This window comes from Limulus polyphemus, unplaced genomic scaffold (genome assembly GCF_000517525.1).
Source record: "Limulus polyphemus unplaced genomic scaffold, Limulus_polyphemus-2.1.2 Scaffold245, whole genome shotgun sequence".
Taxonomy (NCBI): domain Eukaryota; kingdom Metazoa; phylum Arthropoda; class Merostomata; order Xiphosura; family Limulidae; genus Limulus; species Limulus polyphemus.
Window position 1 is genome coordinate 195,713 of NW_013665855.1, and position 20,078 is coordinate 215,790.

Sequence of the window (20,078 nt, forward strand, 5' to 3'; positions counted from 1 at the left end):
ATGTTTGGTGTGACAGGGATTCAAACCCGCGACCCTCAGATTACGAGTCGAGCGCCCAAACCACCTGGCCATTCTACAGGAGTAAAGGAGTGCCTGATTCATATATTAACTATTTAAAACATGTTAATCATGTACGTTTTTTCAATTACTTTCTACTAAGGAATAGTAAACTATTCGAAATTGTTCTGATTTATGGGTCTTTTGAAATCTACTTGTTGACAATAAGATACTTAACATTTTTCAATAAAAGTACAAAACATTTTGAGAGAAAACAATGCTCAGAATTTGTTTCTAAGAAATACACAGTTGTAGTAATCCAAATAAAACTAAAATGTGTAAAATAACAACACTGTTCCACATAGAGCAGACTAAAGCTCCAATACCTTTCAGAAATTCAAGGTTCCATACAAACAAGCATATATAACATAACTTTTGGCAATGAAGAGACTTACATGTGAATTTTATCAGCTTTATTTAATTTTGTTACATTCTTTTATTTAAATTATAATATAAAAGTTGTTTAAAATAGCACTAACAATGTAAGTAAAGTATATCTCTAAAAAGTTTTTTTTTGTTGGAAAACAAATCTTTCAGTTAACAATGATCACTTATGTCCTATAGCTAACAATATAAAAATATGAGTGCAATATTTGGTGACAAACCCAGTGCTTTTGGTTACAAATCAAAGCACATGATTCATGAATATATCCATTGTTAAACAACAGCTTAAGTGGGAATTACAATTATATTAGTCAATACTATACACTGTTTTGTTATTCTAAAGTATTTAGTAACTGTAGAAATCTAAAAGTTACTTCTTTTAAGCTGAAAAAAGAAATATATATATATATATATAGAAATCATTAAACTTTGAGTTATAGTTTCATTACATGCATTATGAAAATATGGTAGAAAAAGCGTTTTCTTTAAGTTTCATATTAAATAGGACTATATTGCAAAAAAAAAAAAAAAAAAATGATAGTAAGTTTTAAGTAGGTATGTTAATAAGAAATAACTGTTCAATTGAGGAAGTAACAAAAAATAATTCCATGGTTTACTTCGACTGTTACCTGAAAGCAAGAACATTTAAATACAAAAAGGAAACATTTGTATGTGTATTAAGCAACAAAGATAAATCTGTTACCTATATGTTGTAATGTGCAAAAGAGGGATGATTTATAGGTAGAGCTCTACCGTGAAACAGTTTTCAAGTATTTGAAAGATACCACATATAATTCAGTGTGTTTTTCATCAATGATCTAACAGTACTGATTGTAATTCCGTAGTTATCAGTTTCTTACTTGGCCTTTAGAAAATGTTGCTGCATACTAGGGTCAGATCTCCCATGAAGCTGAAGTTCTCTCAAAACTCGGCGCGACTGATATGCTACATTCACCAACATGGATACTGCTTCCTTCATCACAAGGGCTACGGGTCCTGGTCCTATGTGTCGGGGTAGTTCAGCTAGACGGCTTTTACTAAGGTATGGTCCAGTAAAACATCGATGGTTGAAATAAATTTTGGGGCACCAAGCCTTGCCACCTTAGACACAGATAGAATATTTTAGAAAATTATGAAGAACAATATCAGGATAACATGTAAATTACCTACATCTCAAATAATAAATTACATGTAGCTGACTACATCTAAAATTGCAGATTATACTTTCACCTTAAAACCCATTAATTTATGCAAGATTTTAATTAGTTTTCCTTTTTTATTTAGTACAAAATAGCATAAATGCCTCTAAACTGTTGTTTCCAGATTTTAAACTGTTTTTTCATCAGAATTTAGTCTATGTAGAAGATAATAGAAGCTTCTAGTCTGAGACATCGTACTCTAAGATCTCCTTTCAAAGGCTTAATTTAAATTTGGCCATGTGTAAATGTTCTCTGTCATCTTCTGTAGATGCAATCTAAATGTTCTTATATCTACAGTTACTAAATAAATTAATGAAGCTTTTCGAACAATACTTTTTTTTACTATCAACACACAAACAATTCTGACTCTTATGTAAAATAAAATAGCATCAAATAAATGTTTTCTCTCCCAACCTTAAAACTGGGCTATATCTCCAAACAAATCATTCACTATCATACTTCTAGTTTCCTAGATATTTTTTTTTAACGCTAATACTACTTTGCAATTATATAATGGATAGTGTTTTTTCAATAATACCACTATAAAAACAATTGTAAACTTAAGTAGTAGATCAATAAGTGAATCAGAGCTTAAACTACTTGTTAATTTGTCATCTTCATAATACTGAAAACAATTTCTAATTCTATTAATTTCATAAAATTAACTGTAATAAACTAATTACAGCTTCAAAAGTAAATTTTCATATAATCTGTAATGATGAATTTGTTTTTCTTCACCACTATTTTTATTCCTTATTGTAAACTTAAGGTGAGACCCATAAACACGTCTATCCTAAATTATTAAAAAATACTTATATCTATATTTTAACTCAGCATTAACATCCATAAGTATCGAAATATATAAATAACTTTAAAATATTGCTTTATTCTTCTGGATAAGAAACTAAGGCAGCTTTTTATACTGTTTCATCCTGAGAGAGACCTTGAGGCTAAGTTTAATGCTCTGATTAACGACATTATTAAAAATAGGCAACAAAATCAATACCACATCTGGATGAGAACTGTAATGATAATTTGAAGCATGGAAGTATCAGAAACCTCATTCTCCCACAGTATATATGTTTCATAAATACAAAACTTTTACTAGGTTTTAAGTTGGAACATATTAAAGATATTTAAAGAAATATGTAAAATTCAGAGCAAGTTCTTATTCACTAGAGAAAGGTTCAGTCAGGAAAGCTATTTACTATTTCATGGTAGAGCTGTATTACATCCAACTTTACCTCATGATTTGCTATTGTTATATATTCTTGTGATCCTTCTGATTGGTAAGTCATCAAAATAACATGATTTGTTCTGATCTTAATGGAGTCAAAACTTTCTATAGACACTTTGTCTTTCTTCTCCACATTCTTCTGCCTACTGATCCTGCATGTTTAACTTTCTTTTATATATCATTTTACTTGCACACAATTGCATAGTACCTCTTGTGTTGTGAATATCATGTCATTGTGTGCAAAGTTTATCCCTGAAATGACCACAGGCTCTTGTTAGCCCATTTAGATTGATGAGATTGTCACTCAGGCTTTATATACAGTGTTTAGTCAAGTTTATTTTGCTACTTTTTTTAAACTGGGTTGTGTTAGGTATCCAAAAACAACACGTTATGTAAAAAACACACAATATTAAACTACGCATTAAAACATGTTTTAGGAAAATACTTAAATGTGAGAAAAAATTGGAAATATACTTACCTACTTTTGTAGTTGAACTTTTAACTTCTCCAGTTTTGTTGAGTGAGCTATTAGATGAAAAAAAAGAAAGAAGCTAAAACAAATGTGAAAGATATGACATAGTAATATGTAACTTTCATATGATGTAAAATAACAATAATCAAATATAGTCTTTGGATTTAAACATTCAACTGGACTTACTATGTTCCATCTGTGGAGGTAAAGCCTATCTTTTTCATAAGTTTTCGCTGTCGTTTACTGAGGCAGGTGCGAGGGGGTTTGAGGGGATAGCTATTGCTCTCACACCAACCAACAGGAAAGATCTCTTGAGAGTTAAGAGGAACAATGTGGTGGGGGTGGAATGTGTCCACACTATCTAGCTGAATCCACATGATGGGTTCTATCACCCTAGTTACTGTTGCAGCACATATCTGATAGAGGAATATTTATATTAAATATATTTGACTTACAATGGTATCTTTTGTAGATAAATTATAAGATTAGAATGACTTTACAACATTTCATTTAAATGTTTTAATCCAAATGCATTTTTCCAAACTAAAAATGACTTATTTATAACACAATACTGAACAAAAAATATGATCTTATTTTTTAAAGATATAATAAATATGTTACTGAAAACTTCTAATCAAGTTTATACTTTCTTCATCACTTGAGAACTGATTTTGTAATGATGCTCTAGCCTTAGAAAATATTCATTTCCTGCAACAATAAGCATATCATAAGGGAACTAATTACGGTAATTTTCTTCTTTTAAATTAATTACTGTACTATATTATTAATACGTATATATTTGTCATCATGTTAAACATATTTATAAATATAAAATTACACTTTCTCTTTTATAAACTTAATACTCCTTTACTTCAATATATTTTGTCTCACCTGATGAGGTTGGAATGGATTTACTGCCTCTAACTTCATATTGCCTTCAAACCCAGGGTTTGGGCAAATCTGAAACACATTTAAACATATATTTTATTCTTTTTTATCTTAAACAGCTTGTTTGACTGAACAATTAACAAGAATAAGTCAGTAGCATCAATGTTGTATACTCTTGAAATTCTTATATCAATATACATATATATATATCATTTATAATATACACTCCATCAATATGTGAACCCAGTGTTTGTCTTTCAATTTGCCCTCGGCCAGAGTTACTGATGAGGGATGAAATTTCCAGACACCTGTATAACTCAGTAAAAGGTGGTAAATCAAATGATAGACTGGGCTTCATATTTATTTTTTAATATATATTAAACAAGTTAATAACTAGGTGTCCTGTGAAGTAAAGAATAAATGTTCTAAATAGCATTCAGCCACCTTTATCAAACCCTAAGGCAACTTGCACCCTTCTTAGGGTTCCTCAGAACCCTCTGTATCTAAAACATGTTTCCTATATAGTTATTTTTATTAAATATATTATTTATGGTAAGGTGGGTCTTGCCACAAATGTGGCTACACTATTAGTTTAGGTTATCCATCACTGCTCTTAGGGTAAGTCTTAATAGCTGTATGTATATTAACATCATGAAAATTTGAAATACTGTGGTTAAAGATCCATTATAACTATCTCATGGAACCACTGTTATATCTGTCTTGTGAAACCACCATCACATCTAATGCATGAAACAAATGTTATAACTATCTCATAGAACAACCATTATAACCATCTTGTGGAACAGCTGTTATAACTATCTCATAGAACAACCATTATAACCATCTTGTGGAACTGTTATAAATATCTCATGTAACAACAGTTATAACTACAGTATATTAATACCAGCTACCCTACTTTCAAAAAGTATACTGCTCCAACATTTTTTTAAAGTTTGGTGTTTGGTACATTGATAGATCTCTACAACCTACAATTAGGAGTCTCATTTGGTGTAAATATAAGTCACATGTGCAAAGTTATTCAACAAAAACTGCTCAAATTTAACAAAAAGTTTTGTGCATGCCTACGCAAAAAGTCACATGAGCTATCGGTCTAACATTTTTACTAAAGCTTCACCTAAGAGTAAAAGAGGTCTGTTTATAGCTTTTAGTCAATCGGATTAAAAACGGCTTAGAGCAGCAAAACTATTAGATGAAAGGACATGCATGTACATAAATATTGGTTAGGCCAAGCAAATTAGATTAGCAGTTTCTAGTACAAGTTTTCAAAAGAATCATATAGGTGGATGGTTATTATTCATTGCCAACTTTTTAGCACAAATGTACAAAATGTTATGAAATTATGCTAATTAAAGAGTGTTTAGCATCACGTGATATTAGTTTAAGTAATTACCATAAATAATGATGCTTGATATGGCTGTACCAATTGCATGGGAGCAATGACAAGAAACCGTTAATCTAAATTCCATGGTGTTACTATAAAGGAAGTTATTAACATTGTTTTAGTGAGAAAAAACTACCACCATATAATTTAAAGAATCTGGTTGATTCTATAACATAAAGGTTAGTTCCGAATAATAGGGTTACATTCCTAAAACTAATTTTGGTTACTATCGAGTGTCACTTTCTTACTTGCTGTGGTTTGTTTGTGTGTATTGACAAAAAGTCATAATATCTAATCAAAAACACTTTAGGTATGAAAAAAAAATAATTCAGTGTGCGACTTAAAACTCACCAAGTTAAAATAATCTTCTGGTGCAGCTTCTGCTCCACAGAAGATCAGGTACTTCTCCCAGTCAAACTCTTTATTTCCTGGATTTTCCAGGTAACCTGTAGTTTAACAGAAAAATAAAATCAATTTTCATACAGAAGTTGGATTAAACAAGTAAATGTGTGAAAGAACAATGACAGAGCTTTTCCCAAGAAAAACTGTTTAACAAAGAAAGTTCCACTACATAGAAATATGCATAATTTTTATCTAATATTATCCACTTGAAAGTTAAAAGGGGTTAACACTGTATCATTTCATCCTAGATAACATACTTAAAACATATTATAGGTGCTGCTAGAAACTCCAGAGAGAAAAAATGTAATAATTCCTTTTTGAATAACATATTATACAAATATATTCTTCAATCCAGTGGATGTAATATATATATAAAACTCTTTCTTGAGAAGTGAAAATTGATATTTTTTTATAAAGGTACTCATCCTTACAACAGTTTTATGTCATCTCATAAATATTTTTACAATAAAGTTAGGAAAAAATGACTTTCACTCTCCAGTTAAATTAAAAAAAACAAACACTTTATTATATCAATCTACATTTCACAATTGGTTTCATCAGGGCTAGTACAAAAACAAAACCCTTCCAGTAAGAAATACAAATTCTGAAATTCTTTTAAAGCTTGAAATATAGGTCAAAAGTAAGTTCTGGCAAACATCTTTAGCAGCAAAAGAAAAAATGGAGATATGTAGCATTTCAGATATGGTAAGAAGTCAACGAAAGCATTTTCCTAGTAAACAGAAATGGATTTAGATCTCGCCCAGTCTTGGTTTTAACTCCTTAAAAAAAAACTCTTCACTGTGAGAAAAACATATTAGATGGGGGTATTGAATAAATCAGTCTCATTTAAGTTTTTAAATATCCTATGAAAAAAAAGTGACCAGTTTAGCTTAGCTATAGATGTAGCCTTATTGTACATCTTACAGGCAGATTTTTCAAAATTTAATAATTTCCACGTATCTTTCAACACATGAACAAACTCAAGTTTCATAATAATGAATTAAAATTACCTTTGGGGAAGTGTATTCTCAGACCATGTTGCTTTGCCCAATTGATGGGAAAAATAAGGTGAGAATCAGCATGACAACACAAAGTTGGTGGAAGAACCTGTCTTTCAGGTGTCACCTTTAGTTTATCTGCTTCTTTTCGGTAGTCATCAGCCGTTACCAGGAAAAAATGATTGTTAATGACCTTAATGACAGTTCCTGGGTAGATCTGAAGTCTATTTGAAGGACTTACAACTTCTAGTTTCATTCCTTCCTTAAAGTTGTGGGTTTTGATTTCTGTTTCACCCTTTCAAATGATAAAAAGAAGGGAGAATTAAAACTAAAAACCTAATTAATTCTGTTGCTTTAAAAGAATATTATGACAACAAGTTATGTTGTAATATTTACTACTCTTATCTTATTAGATACAATAGTAGTTGCTCATCATTACTAGATTTCACGGATAAGGCTCGTAAACTCCAATTTTTTCACAATCAAGGTTGCTCATTGTGCATTATAAATATTAAACATAAAGTTCATATATTCCTGTGGGAAATTCATCAATATTCTTGCTACAGGTTATGGGTTCTGAAGTTTTATCGTGTATCCTGATCTTTAAAGAATTTTCACATCAACACTTTAATTTCTTGAGATGTTGTTTTAGATAACAGTGAATAGCATTAGTATATTGACCACCACTGGTTTTATCTAACATTAAATTATTAATATATATAATTGAAATAGTAGCTGTATATAGTATGACATTATATTACTGGTTTAGTTACATTAATTTATTATTATTATCTTTCTCAGTTTCACTCTTCCTTTCTCAGTATTATTATATTTATTGAACTTTCTACTTTTGGGAGGCTTATTGTTTTTCCTTTGTGGTTATGTGTTTTTTACATGGGATATTTAAAGTAAGAATGAATAAGTTTGTTAGACAGAATAAATATTATGTTTGGCATATCAGTCCCTTTGTATTACATTTAATGTTTTTACATTTTCAAAGAAAGTTCAGGTATTATTTAAATTTTTTTTATATCTTCATAAACATCAGTTTTTTTGTTGTACTATGAAAAAAACTACTGTTAGAAATTTGACTCAGTTTAAATGGTAACATGTCAAATTGTTTGAAGTTAAGCACAAAGTTACACAATGGGCTATCTGTGCTCTGACCACCATGGATATGGAAACCTGGTTTCTAACGTTCTAAGTCCGCAGACATACCGCTGTGCATGTGTACAGGGTGACTTAATGACTTTTCCTTAAACAAAAAGACATGACAGAGAGGAAGATCAAGCATGTTATACGAAGTTAAAAATTTTAAAACAATTTTCTGCTATGACAGTAGTTCGGGCAGACAGATAGTGTTTCTGTGCTCCCTTGGTAAGGTATATTATTTATTAATTATTATTTTGATTAACAATATTGGTTATACTACTTATTATGTCGATTGTCATTACTTTTTATTTTGTTTATTATTATTAAGATTGTTTTCCATTGTTAGCTTAATATATGTATTTAAGATTAACCTAAGTTGGCAAAGCTGGCTGAATTTTATGAGATGTTATTAGCATTATGACTGAAAATATCATTAACAGTCGATTAGACAATGTATTCTAATCTTTATAAGTAAAAATGCAAGAAATGTTTATTTAAATAGCTATACTGATTACCAGGTTGAGTTTTAGAGTTGCTCTAAGTACATAACTTGCATAGATCAGAAATTTATATTAATTATAACAAAATTTAGCCTTTATTTTCTGATATTAGCAAAGTTTCTTTGTAATTCCTATCTTTTTCACCAATATGATCTGCTTTCAAGCGTTTGTTACATTATAGTTTTAATCTTCTAATTTTTTTTTTCTGTCATATCTTTTCAAACAAATGTCACACATCAAGATAAATCACATAATTCTTAAAATATGTTAATATATCCAATGATCAATGTTGTATAATATACAATTAAAATTTTATTTACAAACCGATCAACAGCCATAAAAAAGCCACTCTACATGTTTTGATATTGTTCACGTCATCCTCGGGAACACCGTCGAAACATGAAGCATGCCTTTTTTTACGATCATTAATCAGTTTTTTAAAAAAATTTTAATTGTATATCATACAACATTGATCGTTGACTAGTTTAATATATTCATACAAGTTTCCTTGAATTTTATCCACATAATTATTGTGACAACACTCGTCAAAGACCACTCTATGCATTTTTTATATACATGTTTTATGTGGATTAAAAGTTGATCATACTGAGTCTTTCAATAACTTTAACTGAACCTTCAAAGGCCTTCTTTGCAGTTTTAGTGTAGTTACCTATACCAATTTCTGGTTCTGGCCATCTGGGAGACATGACTATCTATTATAATAATACTCAGTTTTTCTGTCCTGAAAATGTGTACACACATTAATATTTAAATGCACATGCACTTCATTTCAATGGAAGTCAACAAAAAGCAGATGTAATTACACTTTAGTAGACATTTTGTACAACAACATGAGGTCATAGAATAACATTATCAGTTTATTTACTGATTATATCAAGTATGGTAAAGTTTAGTCCTAACTAAGTTAAAGAAAAAACACCTCAACTGTAGTTAATTTTTCTCTTTATCAAAAATAGGCCATACTTGATAAAGACATAACTAATGTTAGGCCTAAGACAAATGGAGTTAAAGAATTCAGTGTCTGTGATTGGAATTCTTTTGTATTATTCAAGAAAATCTGTATTTAAAGTACTATTGCAATAAAGATACTTATTTGACTGCAAATGTTTTGTAGGTCTCTGCTAGTGTTTCTCTAATACTTTCTTTGAAAACATCCAATGATCCTATCAACAAAAGTGTTAGGATAACAACTCTTGTTCAGAAGAGTTCTTAGTCTATCTCTAGCATTAAGGTGAGGGACAGTGGTATTATGAATTTTTTTTAAATTCAGTCTAGTCGTCACATCATTGCTGCTTTTTTTTTTTCCATCTGTTATGTGAGTTATGATGGCAAAATACTGTTATGAATAACAGTTTCACCCAAGCAATCAGTGTATAATCATCCATGTCTAAAAGGCGGGGAAGAACATAATTTTCTACTTTCTTTTGTTTATGAGTAAAGGAACTAGGAATTTGAATTTTTTTTTTAATAACAATGATCAGTAGAATATAGGAAGACAAAAAAAAACTCAACAAACATTTCTGAAATTCAAAAAATAAAAATAGTCAAATTAGTGTTGTTTCTTTTTTATTTCACATTGGTTATCTACATTGAAGCTCACAAGTGTGAAGTATTGATGTTATAACAGAAACCTTCAATAAATGTCTATCTTGTTTTGCAGGCCTACATTTTTAACTTACTCACACTGAGATGTTGGTTGTTTATTAGAGTACACATATCATGTTTACAAAGTGGTAGCGCTAAGACTTTTAGTTAATTTTCTGTAAGCTCATTCTCAGAGTAAGTTATATTTTTCTAGTTATACATAAAGTATGTTATGTTCTATTTCAAAAATTAATAAATGAAAAGAAAAAAATAATAATTAAGACTCACCCGAAACAAGTCAGCTTGAAGTGAACAACTCTTACTTTCTGAAAATGAAGCTTTCAAAATTTTTTCCCATTCCCTCTGGTTATGGTGGTGAGCTATGTCTATTAAAGAATAATAAGAATAATCATACTCCCAATTATGTTAAGATATCCACATAAAATTGTGATGGTGATTGTATATTTATATAACATACTTTCATTACATGTTTTACACTGTCACTATGGGCTCAGTCAAATTTGCCAAGTTCATGACCCCAAATTGACTTTTATAGTTTCCATACTATAACTTCTAGTATGTTTTGTGTATTTTCAAGCTTTCAGTAAGTATCAAGTCCTTTGAAGACAAAAAATCATAATTTTTAATGAAGTATTTTCAATACAACTTTCTCTGTGAATATACAAAGTCAAATTGTTGACTGGTCCAAGTCCAAAGTGATTTTTATGTTAAGATTAAAAATACTTTTCTTCATTTGAAAATTGCATAATCTATAAAACCTCCTAAACAAGTTTCAAATTTTTCTTAGTAAAACTTTATATTTTATCTGTTATTTTCTCTACACTAACTCTATACATATAAATTGACTAATGTCGTAACCACCATAAAAAAATAGGAAATAAATCTCAATTCTCCTTTTTTTTTCTTTCTAGAATGACTTCAAATTGTAACATGAAATTACATTTGTTTATCCTAAATAGCTTTAAACTCATAACAGTATACATCTATTTATACTTTATTGCTATATTTCCCTTCAAACTGTGTCTAACTAATAATCCTGCCATGCAAGTTGTAAACCACTTGGTGAATGTGTAGCTCACATTTACCTGATCAAATTACATTATGCGTGACTTCCTCACGATCATATTCTGCGAAAAATTTTGATTATTATTGTTTTCTTTATTTTACCTAATCTAACCTAAAAAGTTTCTAATTTTTAAATTTTAGTTACTTTTATGATAATTAATAAATAAATAAAGATTACACATGAAAAATAAGAAATAAAGTACTTACTTGGGTCTTCTTTTTCTACTGTCAACTGTCTATGAAACTTAACCTTACTTTATATACTAATGGTACTACTGCATTAAATAGTTTTTTTCATTTAATTAAATAATACACCAAAGAACACAGAATAATAACCCATAAAAAAGCAGACTATATCCAATAATTACCACAATTTTTCTGGCTTTCTAATTATGAAACAAGAGTTGTTAAAAAATTAGTTAAGCTCAATTGATGTGTTTATCATGGGAATAAAGTTTGAATAAGCAAAATAAACAATTTTCTGTACAGAAAACAATATAATATAATACATCATTTGGTAGATTAAAACTTTCACTTTCTATTGATTATCAATAATATAGTATTAAATGGCAAAGAGAGCGTGGCACGAGGGGTCTGATTTTCTAGTTTATGGCTCTGTAACCAAATAAGATTGAAGGCTACAAAAAATATGCTTTGTCTGAGTAATAACAATATTATGAGTAATTTACATTAAATTTCATACTTCTCAGAGGGGTGGTAAATAAATTAGTAAAAGAAGGGATACAGACAATTTGCTCATCTGTGAACAAAAGTACCTGTCTATGATGCCACCAAGAAGCTATAACTTATGCAAACCATAAGATTCCAAAACAATTTGTTATCTTAAGTTAATAAAGTGAGCAGTTAAGATTATACTCACAATGGGACTGTATGTTTTTTATGACAAGTTTTGTATTTAATGTAGGCACTTAAAAATATATTTCCAATCAGTTAACCAAATCATGAGTGGTGAACACCTTTCAGGTTTTGACTGTACAGCTGCATATCAAATTTCAAAAGTGAAGTTAATATAATAATTCTAATTCTAGTTAAACAATTCATTACTCAAAAATATTTAGAATTGATATTTTGTCATTTTATAACAAATAATAAAAATGAAAAATAAAATTCAAACTTATATTCACATTTAGCTCCATTGAGTCACACTTGTAAACAACATACTTATCAAGGTTTTTAAGATTCTTCTGCCCAATCCATTTGTTTATACTTGCTAAGAATCTATCACTCCTTGAGAATTAGAGAATTATATTCTCAAGGTTTTATTTTTCACTTGATTTTCCTTACATTTCCCCAAAAGATCACAGGATAAGATGTGACCAACTACTAATGAGGTTCAGATTTGAAAACGACCATAGGCAAAGTTTAAATAGCATTGTATACAGCAGATTATAAACTACGTATGTCAAGTAGAGTAAATAAAGTTGAGTGAGAAGTTATTCATGGGAAAGGGACAAAAGCCTCTGCAAAGAAGAACAATGGAATCTTATGGGAAGCTTAGAAGACTTAGGAACAAACCATACACTTGTGAATTTTTTATAGTTTCTTTAGATGTTATTTTCATCCCTGAAAAAGTTTTCAAGTTAAATTATATTTAACTGAGAGTTATGTAAATTTTCTTGAATGACAATATATTAGGTAAGCCCAGTTAGGGTTAACAAGCACGGTAAATGACAGCAAAGTATTCCAATGACTCAAATCCTTATTTATTGAATAGTATTGTTAAGTATATTGCAATCAAGTAATGCAAACAAATAAAATAACTTGTAATTTATTGAAAAAAAAAGTATATTTATTAAATCAATTTTGACCACAAAAAATTAACAAAAATAGTGTTACATGCCTGACCAGATGCCATTTTGTAAATTCAGGCCCTACGTCACTGATAAATCAGTTTTTGCGGTGTTTTTATGATCTTTAGACAAAAATGGTAACTACTGCAATTAGCAAAATGAAGTATGAAAAGATATAAGTGAATGATTGGATGCTTAAATGAAACTTTCTGATCAAATTTTTAAAAAACTGAAATTCTAAAATAAAAGGAAGTATTTTTAATGTGTTTTTTTTTCAAAACAGTACCCCAAAACATAATTTTAGAAAATTACATAAAAAAATGATAGAAAAATTGAATCAAATGAAACTATTTTTTAGTTACTATTCATTATTTTTTATTTTTTATATCGTGTAATTTGTTAAGTATTTCAACTGTGAGAAGGAAAAAAAATCAAGTGATATTATTACATCCCTCCAGTTTGGAAAGGGTTAAACATAATTGAGTAACAAACCTGAGGGTGGCTTATATTCATATCCTTGCAGTGAGCCCCATCCAACCATATGCAGTTGATATGACAAGTAGAACAACCAAAAGTCCCAGCTGGCACTTTCACAGCCATCATACCGGAGCAACAGCCGGCCACCAACATTTTCTAATACCTGCATTGAAAAGAGCATTATAACACTTAGGTCTTAAAGTAAAGAGCCATGGAACATATATATATATATATATATATTCTAAACAGTATACATGCACAACAGAAACTACGTGTTCGGTATGCACTTTATTATGTTAAAAGAATAACCAGTTTAAAATCATATTGCCATTATGGCAATATTTCATCATATTGCCAGTTAGAAAATTCTGGAAATATTTTTTACAGTTGTATCAAGTAAGAAACTGTAAAAATAACACATGTATACACACAGGTGATGTTTAAAAAGAAATACCTATTTCCTACATCAGTTCACGATTATAATGGTTTAAATAAAACATGAGTTTAAAAAAGTTATTGTAATCATGGCTTGTTTGTCTTTTCCAAAATATATTTAAAACAAATTAATGTTTGTTAACATACTGTGAAGAAACTATACAAAAAAATACTAAGAATTTATAATAGAAAATTTTCTGAGAACCTTTGCAAGCTTACTATGCTTGCATTAGCTTCTGAATGTCAGCTTCAAGTCATGTTCCTTCAATTGCAATTAAGATGTCAGTATTTGAAAAGTGTAGGGTAATAAGATAACACAGAAGTCATCACTCATTCCTACTTTTGTTTTTTGAGGTTGAAAAAATTAACTTGATTAAGAATTGTAAATAAACTGATTGGAATCTTACTTTAATTTTTTTACATATGATATCTAATTCTAAAACTCAGAATAGTTGATCTTGCTGTGATTCTTGTCAATGTATTATGTTTATTATAACATTTAACACCTTTTCTTAAATATTTGGCATGGAATGTTCATCCTGACACATTTCCAAAAACTGTCAACCACGGATCTGCATTAAACACTGCTTATCTTGAAGTTTTCTCCTAAAATCTTGAAACTGTAGTCTATTTACATATTGTTAAAATATTCACCTAAATACTGACCAAGTAATCTTAATCAACTGAAAGGAATCAATCCATTCTTTAAATATCTTATCTGAATATTTCAAAACCTTTTCAGACTTACTTTTGTGTTTCAAACATATGATACAAGATGTTTTTTTTTGCTAAAGTAAAATGTATGTGCCATTTTAATCAATGATACTTAAGTAATTTCTACAAAAATAGAAGTTTTAACCTAAATCTCTTATTTGTCACATACGTTTATGAGACAGAAGCTTTGAACCACTGCTACAATGGCTGTTCGAATAATAGAAGTTTCAGCCAGCTGGATGTGGACCCAAAAGAAGTTTCAAACACACAAAGATGTAAATGTTAATAGCCCTGTTAACACAATTTCTGGACACCCTGTATATGGAAAGCTATTTGAAGAACTTGACAACAAACTTTAAACACAGCTGACAACTAACTTCAAAGATATTGTTACGTCTCCGTTTGTTAATTAACTCTCCGTAACTTCGTACCGACGAAACTTAAGCGACACAAGTCTTTACTTAATAAAACTGGTTTATTCTTTCCGAATATAACTTAACCGATACACTCAACTTCAACAATCGCGCTAAACAAACGCTATGGCAACGAACGTCAATAATACTCTGACCGCAGATCAATTACTCACTGTCTATACACACATTACCTTCCCTTCTTTTATATACCAGCGTAACCTATTTCTAGTAAGAACTTGAACATTCGACAAAGTACATGATAGTTCTAGAAACGTTGCGTCACTGTAGTCATGTGACTGCTGACGCAACAATATTTTATGAAAAGTTTGTGTGACTAATTATAAAATATTATGTAGGTAGTGTATGCCTATTGTGTAGAAATATGTGTTGAACTTCACATGAATGTTCAAGGTAAAGTAACACATTTATGTAAAACTAGCAGTGATACATATCAGAAAGTTTCTTACCGTCGCTATCCACACAAAAGATGGTTGAAACTCTTCTTGCACCTCTATCTTCATACCCTGCTTAATCTGTTCTATAGGCAGAGCTCCTGCCTGGGAATTATTCATGTGAAATTAGACCTCTATCACATAAGACACAGCTAAAATCTAGAAATTACACCACTGTACCCACTACTGATATAATTAGGTGTACAAATTATAACCACTACTGATATAAATTAAGAATAGAAACTACAACACTATAACTACCACTGGTATACATTAAGAACAGAAAATAGAGCATTATAACCATTACTGATACAATAAAGTATAGAAACTACAGCATAATAACAACTACTGACATAATGAAATGTGGAAACTACAGTATTATATCCACTACTGATGTAATGAAGTGTATAAACCACAGGATTATAGCCATTACTGATGTAATGAAGTGTAAAAACTACACCACTGTACCCACTACTGACAAAATTAAGTGCAGAAACTACAGTGATGTAATTGTTTGTTTGTTTGCTTTTGAATTTCGCGCAAAGCTACACGAGGGCTATCTGCGCTAGCCGTCCCTAATTTAGCAGTGTAAGACTAGAGGGAAGGCAGCTAGTCATCACCACCCACCGCCAACTCTTGGGCTACTCTTTTACCAATGAATAGTGGGATTGACCGTCACATTATAACGCCCCCACGGCTGAAAGGGCGAGCATGTTTGGTGTGACGGGGATTTGAACCCGCGACCCTCAGATTGCGAGTCGAGTGCCTTAACCACCTGGCCATGCCGGGCCCAGTGATGTAATCATTACAGATATAATTAAGTGTACAAATTACATCATTACAGCCACTAATAACTCGTAAACATGACAATATAACTCTTTCAAGTTGCACAGAAAACAATGGTTTGCTGAAATAGCAAAAGTAAATATATTTTTCATCAGAAGACTTAAATAAAATTGAACTGAGATGTATAAGACAAGTACTCTGCATTTTTGATACTTTTGTTAGATAATTGACTATGGTTGTAATAGCTCTTCCTCTTTGCCAAAAATTTATATTTTAAAATATTTACTAATGGAAGTGGAACAAAGAAAGAAAATGATTTAACTTTTGTTTCACACAGAAAATAATACATGAATCACAGAATAACAAAAAATTCACAAATTCTCTTAAAATATATTTCCAATATTTTTATGGTAACCTGAAAAATAACTGAACAATAGATAAAAAAATCGCATTTTTGTTTTAATTTTAGATAGCACAAATTATCATACGCTTTTGAAACAACCTACACACACACACACAAAATAAAACAATATATAATCTACTTATTTGTATCAAATTTTAAAGTAATATTTTGTACAAAACTGGATGGGAAACTTTGAAAAACCTAAGAAGCTTTTGGGTGGGTTTGTTTTTTTACATACAGGCTAATTTTTTTAATGCAGTTGTAAGGACTTTTTTCAGTCTGTATTTATTTTAATAATTTTAAATTGTATACATTCCTTTGATTATATCAGGTCAGAAGAATTAAATGTTATTAATTATTCCTCTAAAATTACTAAAAAATTATAACAAATATTTCAGAAGGTGACAAACCTCTTTCAGTATGTATGAAGGTACTTTAGGGCCAACTCTGGTTTCTTCGAGTAAATCTTGCCAAGATGTGCATGGACACTTCTGCTTAACAACTACACCAAAAAATGTTTTGTGAACATAACTTTAAACACATTCACCTATGAGATGCAACATTAAGCTAAACACTTAATATTAATCAATACTGTTTATTAATGAACAATTAGCCCTTTTTTTTACAGCAACTAGCCCAACTTCATAAACAAAATCTTTAGCTCTTATGAAGGTGAAATAAAGAAAAAAAAGCCCATTATTGTGATACAAGTTAATTGTTATTCACTTCAAAGTCTCTGTCTCTAACTGCTGACAATAAATTTAAGTAATTAATTTTATTACTTTCAATTTTCATATGTGAATTAGTGCAATTAACAAATTGAGAACAATTTGGCTAGCCCTTAAAACTTTTTTTGTCAGCATCTAAATAAGAGTACATTCATTTAATGTTACTTAAAAGAGAACTGCAAGGAGAAACTACAGTTCTATAAACATAGGTGATTTTGAAATACGTACAGTTTAAATATGGTGCAGGTTAGGGATGACAGTTTAGAAACAATTTATTGATGAAATTTCCAATTACACTGTATACAATGTTATAAAATATATAATAATGATATATAATAATGACACCATAAGTAAAAAATAAATAAATAAAACTTAATAACTACACAATAGAATTCAACATACACGTAGTGGAATGTGGATTTGGTTGAATTAAAATAAAAACCAGTTGTAAAAAAACTGGCTTGACAATTATTAAAAATAAAAAATTCTTAACAGCCTAAATCTAGTCAAACCATTAGATCTCCAGTTGATGCTAAATAAAGATATCTTGAAGAAGCTTTGTGATTTTTAAAAACTGACACAAGGGTTATATATACTGTTGTAAGCTATGTTTTCAATTTTTTAATTTTTGTTATTTGTTAGAGAGCTACTAACATGATGATAACTTTATATTTCAAATGTTTATAAAAGTGTTCCTATAATATCTAAAATGTTCATGAATGTTAATGATCAAGACGATTTGTAAAATACATAGAAACAAGGATACATTATAAATAAGAGAATCAGTGAAGTACTGAGCCAGTTTTCAGTTCATTTAGAAATTACTTAAGTACTTTTTCTGGGATTTACTGTTACTTAAATACTCTAAATTTTTTTTTACTTTTACTTAAGTAAAATCAAGAAGTAATAATCTAGTTTTATTCCATTGCATTTCATTTATAAGACTGTTACATTTGAAAAGATTGGAGAAAAATCACACTGGTTGCCACACTGATTTTGTTTACATCAATCAAAGCACGCCTACTCTTTCAAATAAGACAATATTAAGCAGTGGTATTTCCTGTGCCGCTGAGCAGGAAAAAAACACAGCCATTTTGCATCTAGTGTTAACTATGATAACTTCGTTCCACTTTGAACATCATGTCTAACACAAATAATCATCCATGGCCTTATTTGAAAGACTTATTTTTACTGAAAACAATAGTGGGAAATTCAGTGAAGCATTTGTTTAGTTCTGTAGGGTTTTTGTTCACACTGAAATGAGCTAATCTATCTAGTAGGAGCTTTGAAAATCAGCTGCTGCTGAAGGTAAATAATAAGTGGAGTGTATAAAGAGCTATACCACAGACAGTAATACTGATTGTTTAATAAAAAATTATTTGATTGCAGAATGATAAGTATAAACATTGCTGTTTCGAATATTAATACAGTACTGTGTGTGTGTGTCTTGAATGATAGATAATTAGTGTAATATTTGTAATGATAATAATCAGTTTTTGATTTCATTAGTTTGAATGTTAAACAGTTTCTACTTTAATTTCTTCGATAATTCAAAGACCTAAAATTGTTTACAATATAATTACTATGTTTGATTCACAAATATAGGCCTAACTTAAATTTTATAAATCAGCCAGATCCTGTAAGGTGTTATTCCAATTGGAATCAATAAACATTGTTAACAGCAAGGGTATACAAGTGAAAAATTATAGCAATCTACTCACTCCACATTTTATATAATATCTTAATGATCGACATAAAACTTATATCATGATCACAATTTTCCTTAATTTTAACTCCACTTACTAGAGCTTTAAACTGAGTGCTAGCAAATAGCTTAGATCAATCAATAAAATTAAATATTTAGTTAATTACTCTAATAATTCCACAGTTAAATCTAGTTAAATTTGACTGAACTGGATGATTTTGTGTCTGTTCAAAAAATTTAACACAACTGCTTGAATAGTTCAACAAGTATTAAAAGTAATTCTTAACCTGATGGTAACCGAAGGAGGTCGAAAGGTTGTTACTTGTTTTGTGTGTTAAATATCCATATCAGCCTTCTCTACTATATATATATGGTTAGTTCAAATGAATTCCTTGTCATTATAAAAAAAAATTATTTACATCACCTGGCTCGATGTTATGTAGGAGAAAACAAAACAATACAATGATGAAGTTTTTATTTTACTTTTGCAGTTAAGTAAAATGCAGTGAAAACATATGCAAACCTGAAATGTAGATTAGTGACAGGTGACTGGTTAACTGTTTAGTCAATGAATAAACAAGCAATATTCTTTATAAAGTAAATAAAATATGTTTTTACCTCTAATGAGTAAATTAATAAAGCTGAGTGATAAATCAATTTATTGATCGACTAAATGGTTAACCAATTGCTTTTGTTTTGTTTGTTTTTGTTATGGATTTCGCGTAAAGCTACATGAAGGCTATCTATGCTAGCCGTCCTTAATTTAGCAGTG

At 29.7% G+C, this 20,078-nt stretch overlaps 1 protein-coding gene across 1 annotated transcript in view; it reads right to left on the bottom strand.

The window, feature by feature from the left end:
- The window catches only part of LOC106478727 (scm-like with four MBT domains protein 1), a 38,357-nt gene that overhangs the window by 7,292 nt on the left and 10,987 nt on the right, over positions 1 to 20,078 (bottom strand). Inside the window, exons 5-14 of the mRNA XM_013939288.2 lie at positions 17,284 to 17,375; positions 15,700 to 15,789; positions 13,686 to 13,833; positions 10,585 to 10,682; positions 7,052 to 7,334; positions 5,991 to 6,085; positions 4,241 to 4,309; positions 3,536 to 3,765; positions 3,356 to 3,402; positions 1,302 to 1,542 (exon numbers count right to left, since the gene is read on the bottom strand). Of these exons, the coding sequence (XP_013794742.1) occupies positions 1,302 to 1,542; positions 3,356 to 3,402; positions 3,536 to 3,765; positions 4,241 to 4,309; positions 5,991 to 6,085; positions 7,052 to 7,334; positions 10,585 to 10,682; positions 13,686 to 13,833; positions 15,700 to 15,789; positions 17,284 to 17,375 (1,393 nt within the window). The remainder of the gene's footprint in view (positions 1 to 1,301; positions 1,543 to 3,355; positions 3,403 to 3,535; positions 3,766 to 4,240; positions 4,310 to 5,990; positions 6,086 to 7,051; positions 7,335 to 10,584; positions 10,683 to 13,685; positions 13,834 to 15,699; positions 15,790 to 17,283; positions 17,376 to 20,078) is intronic.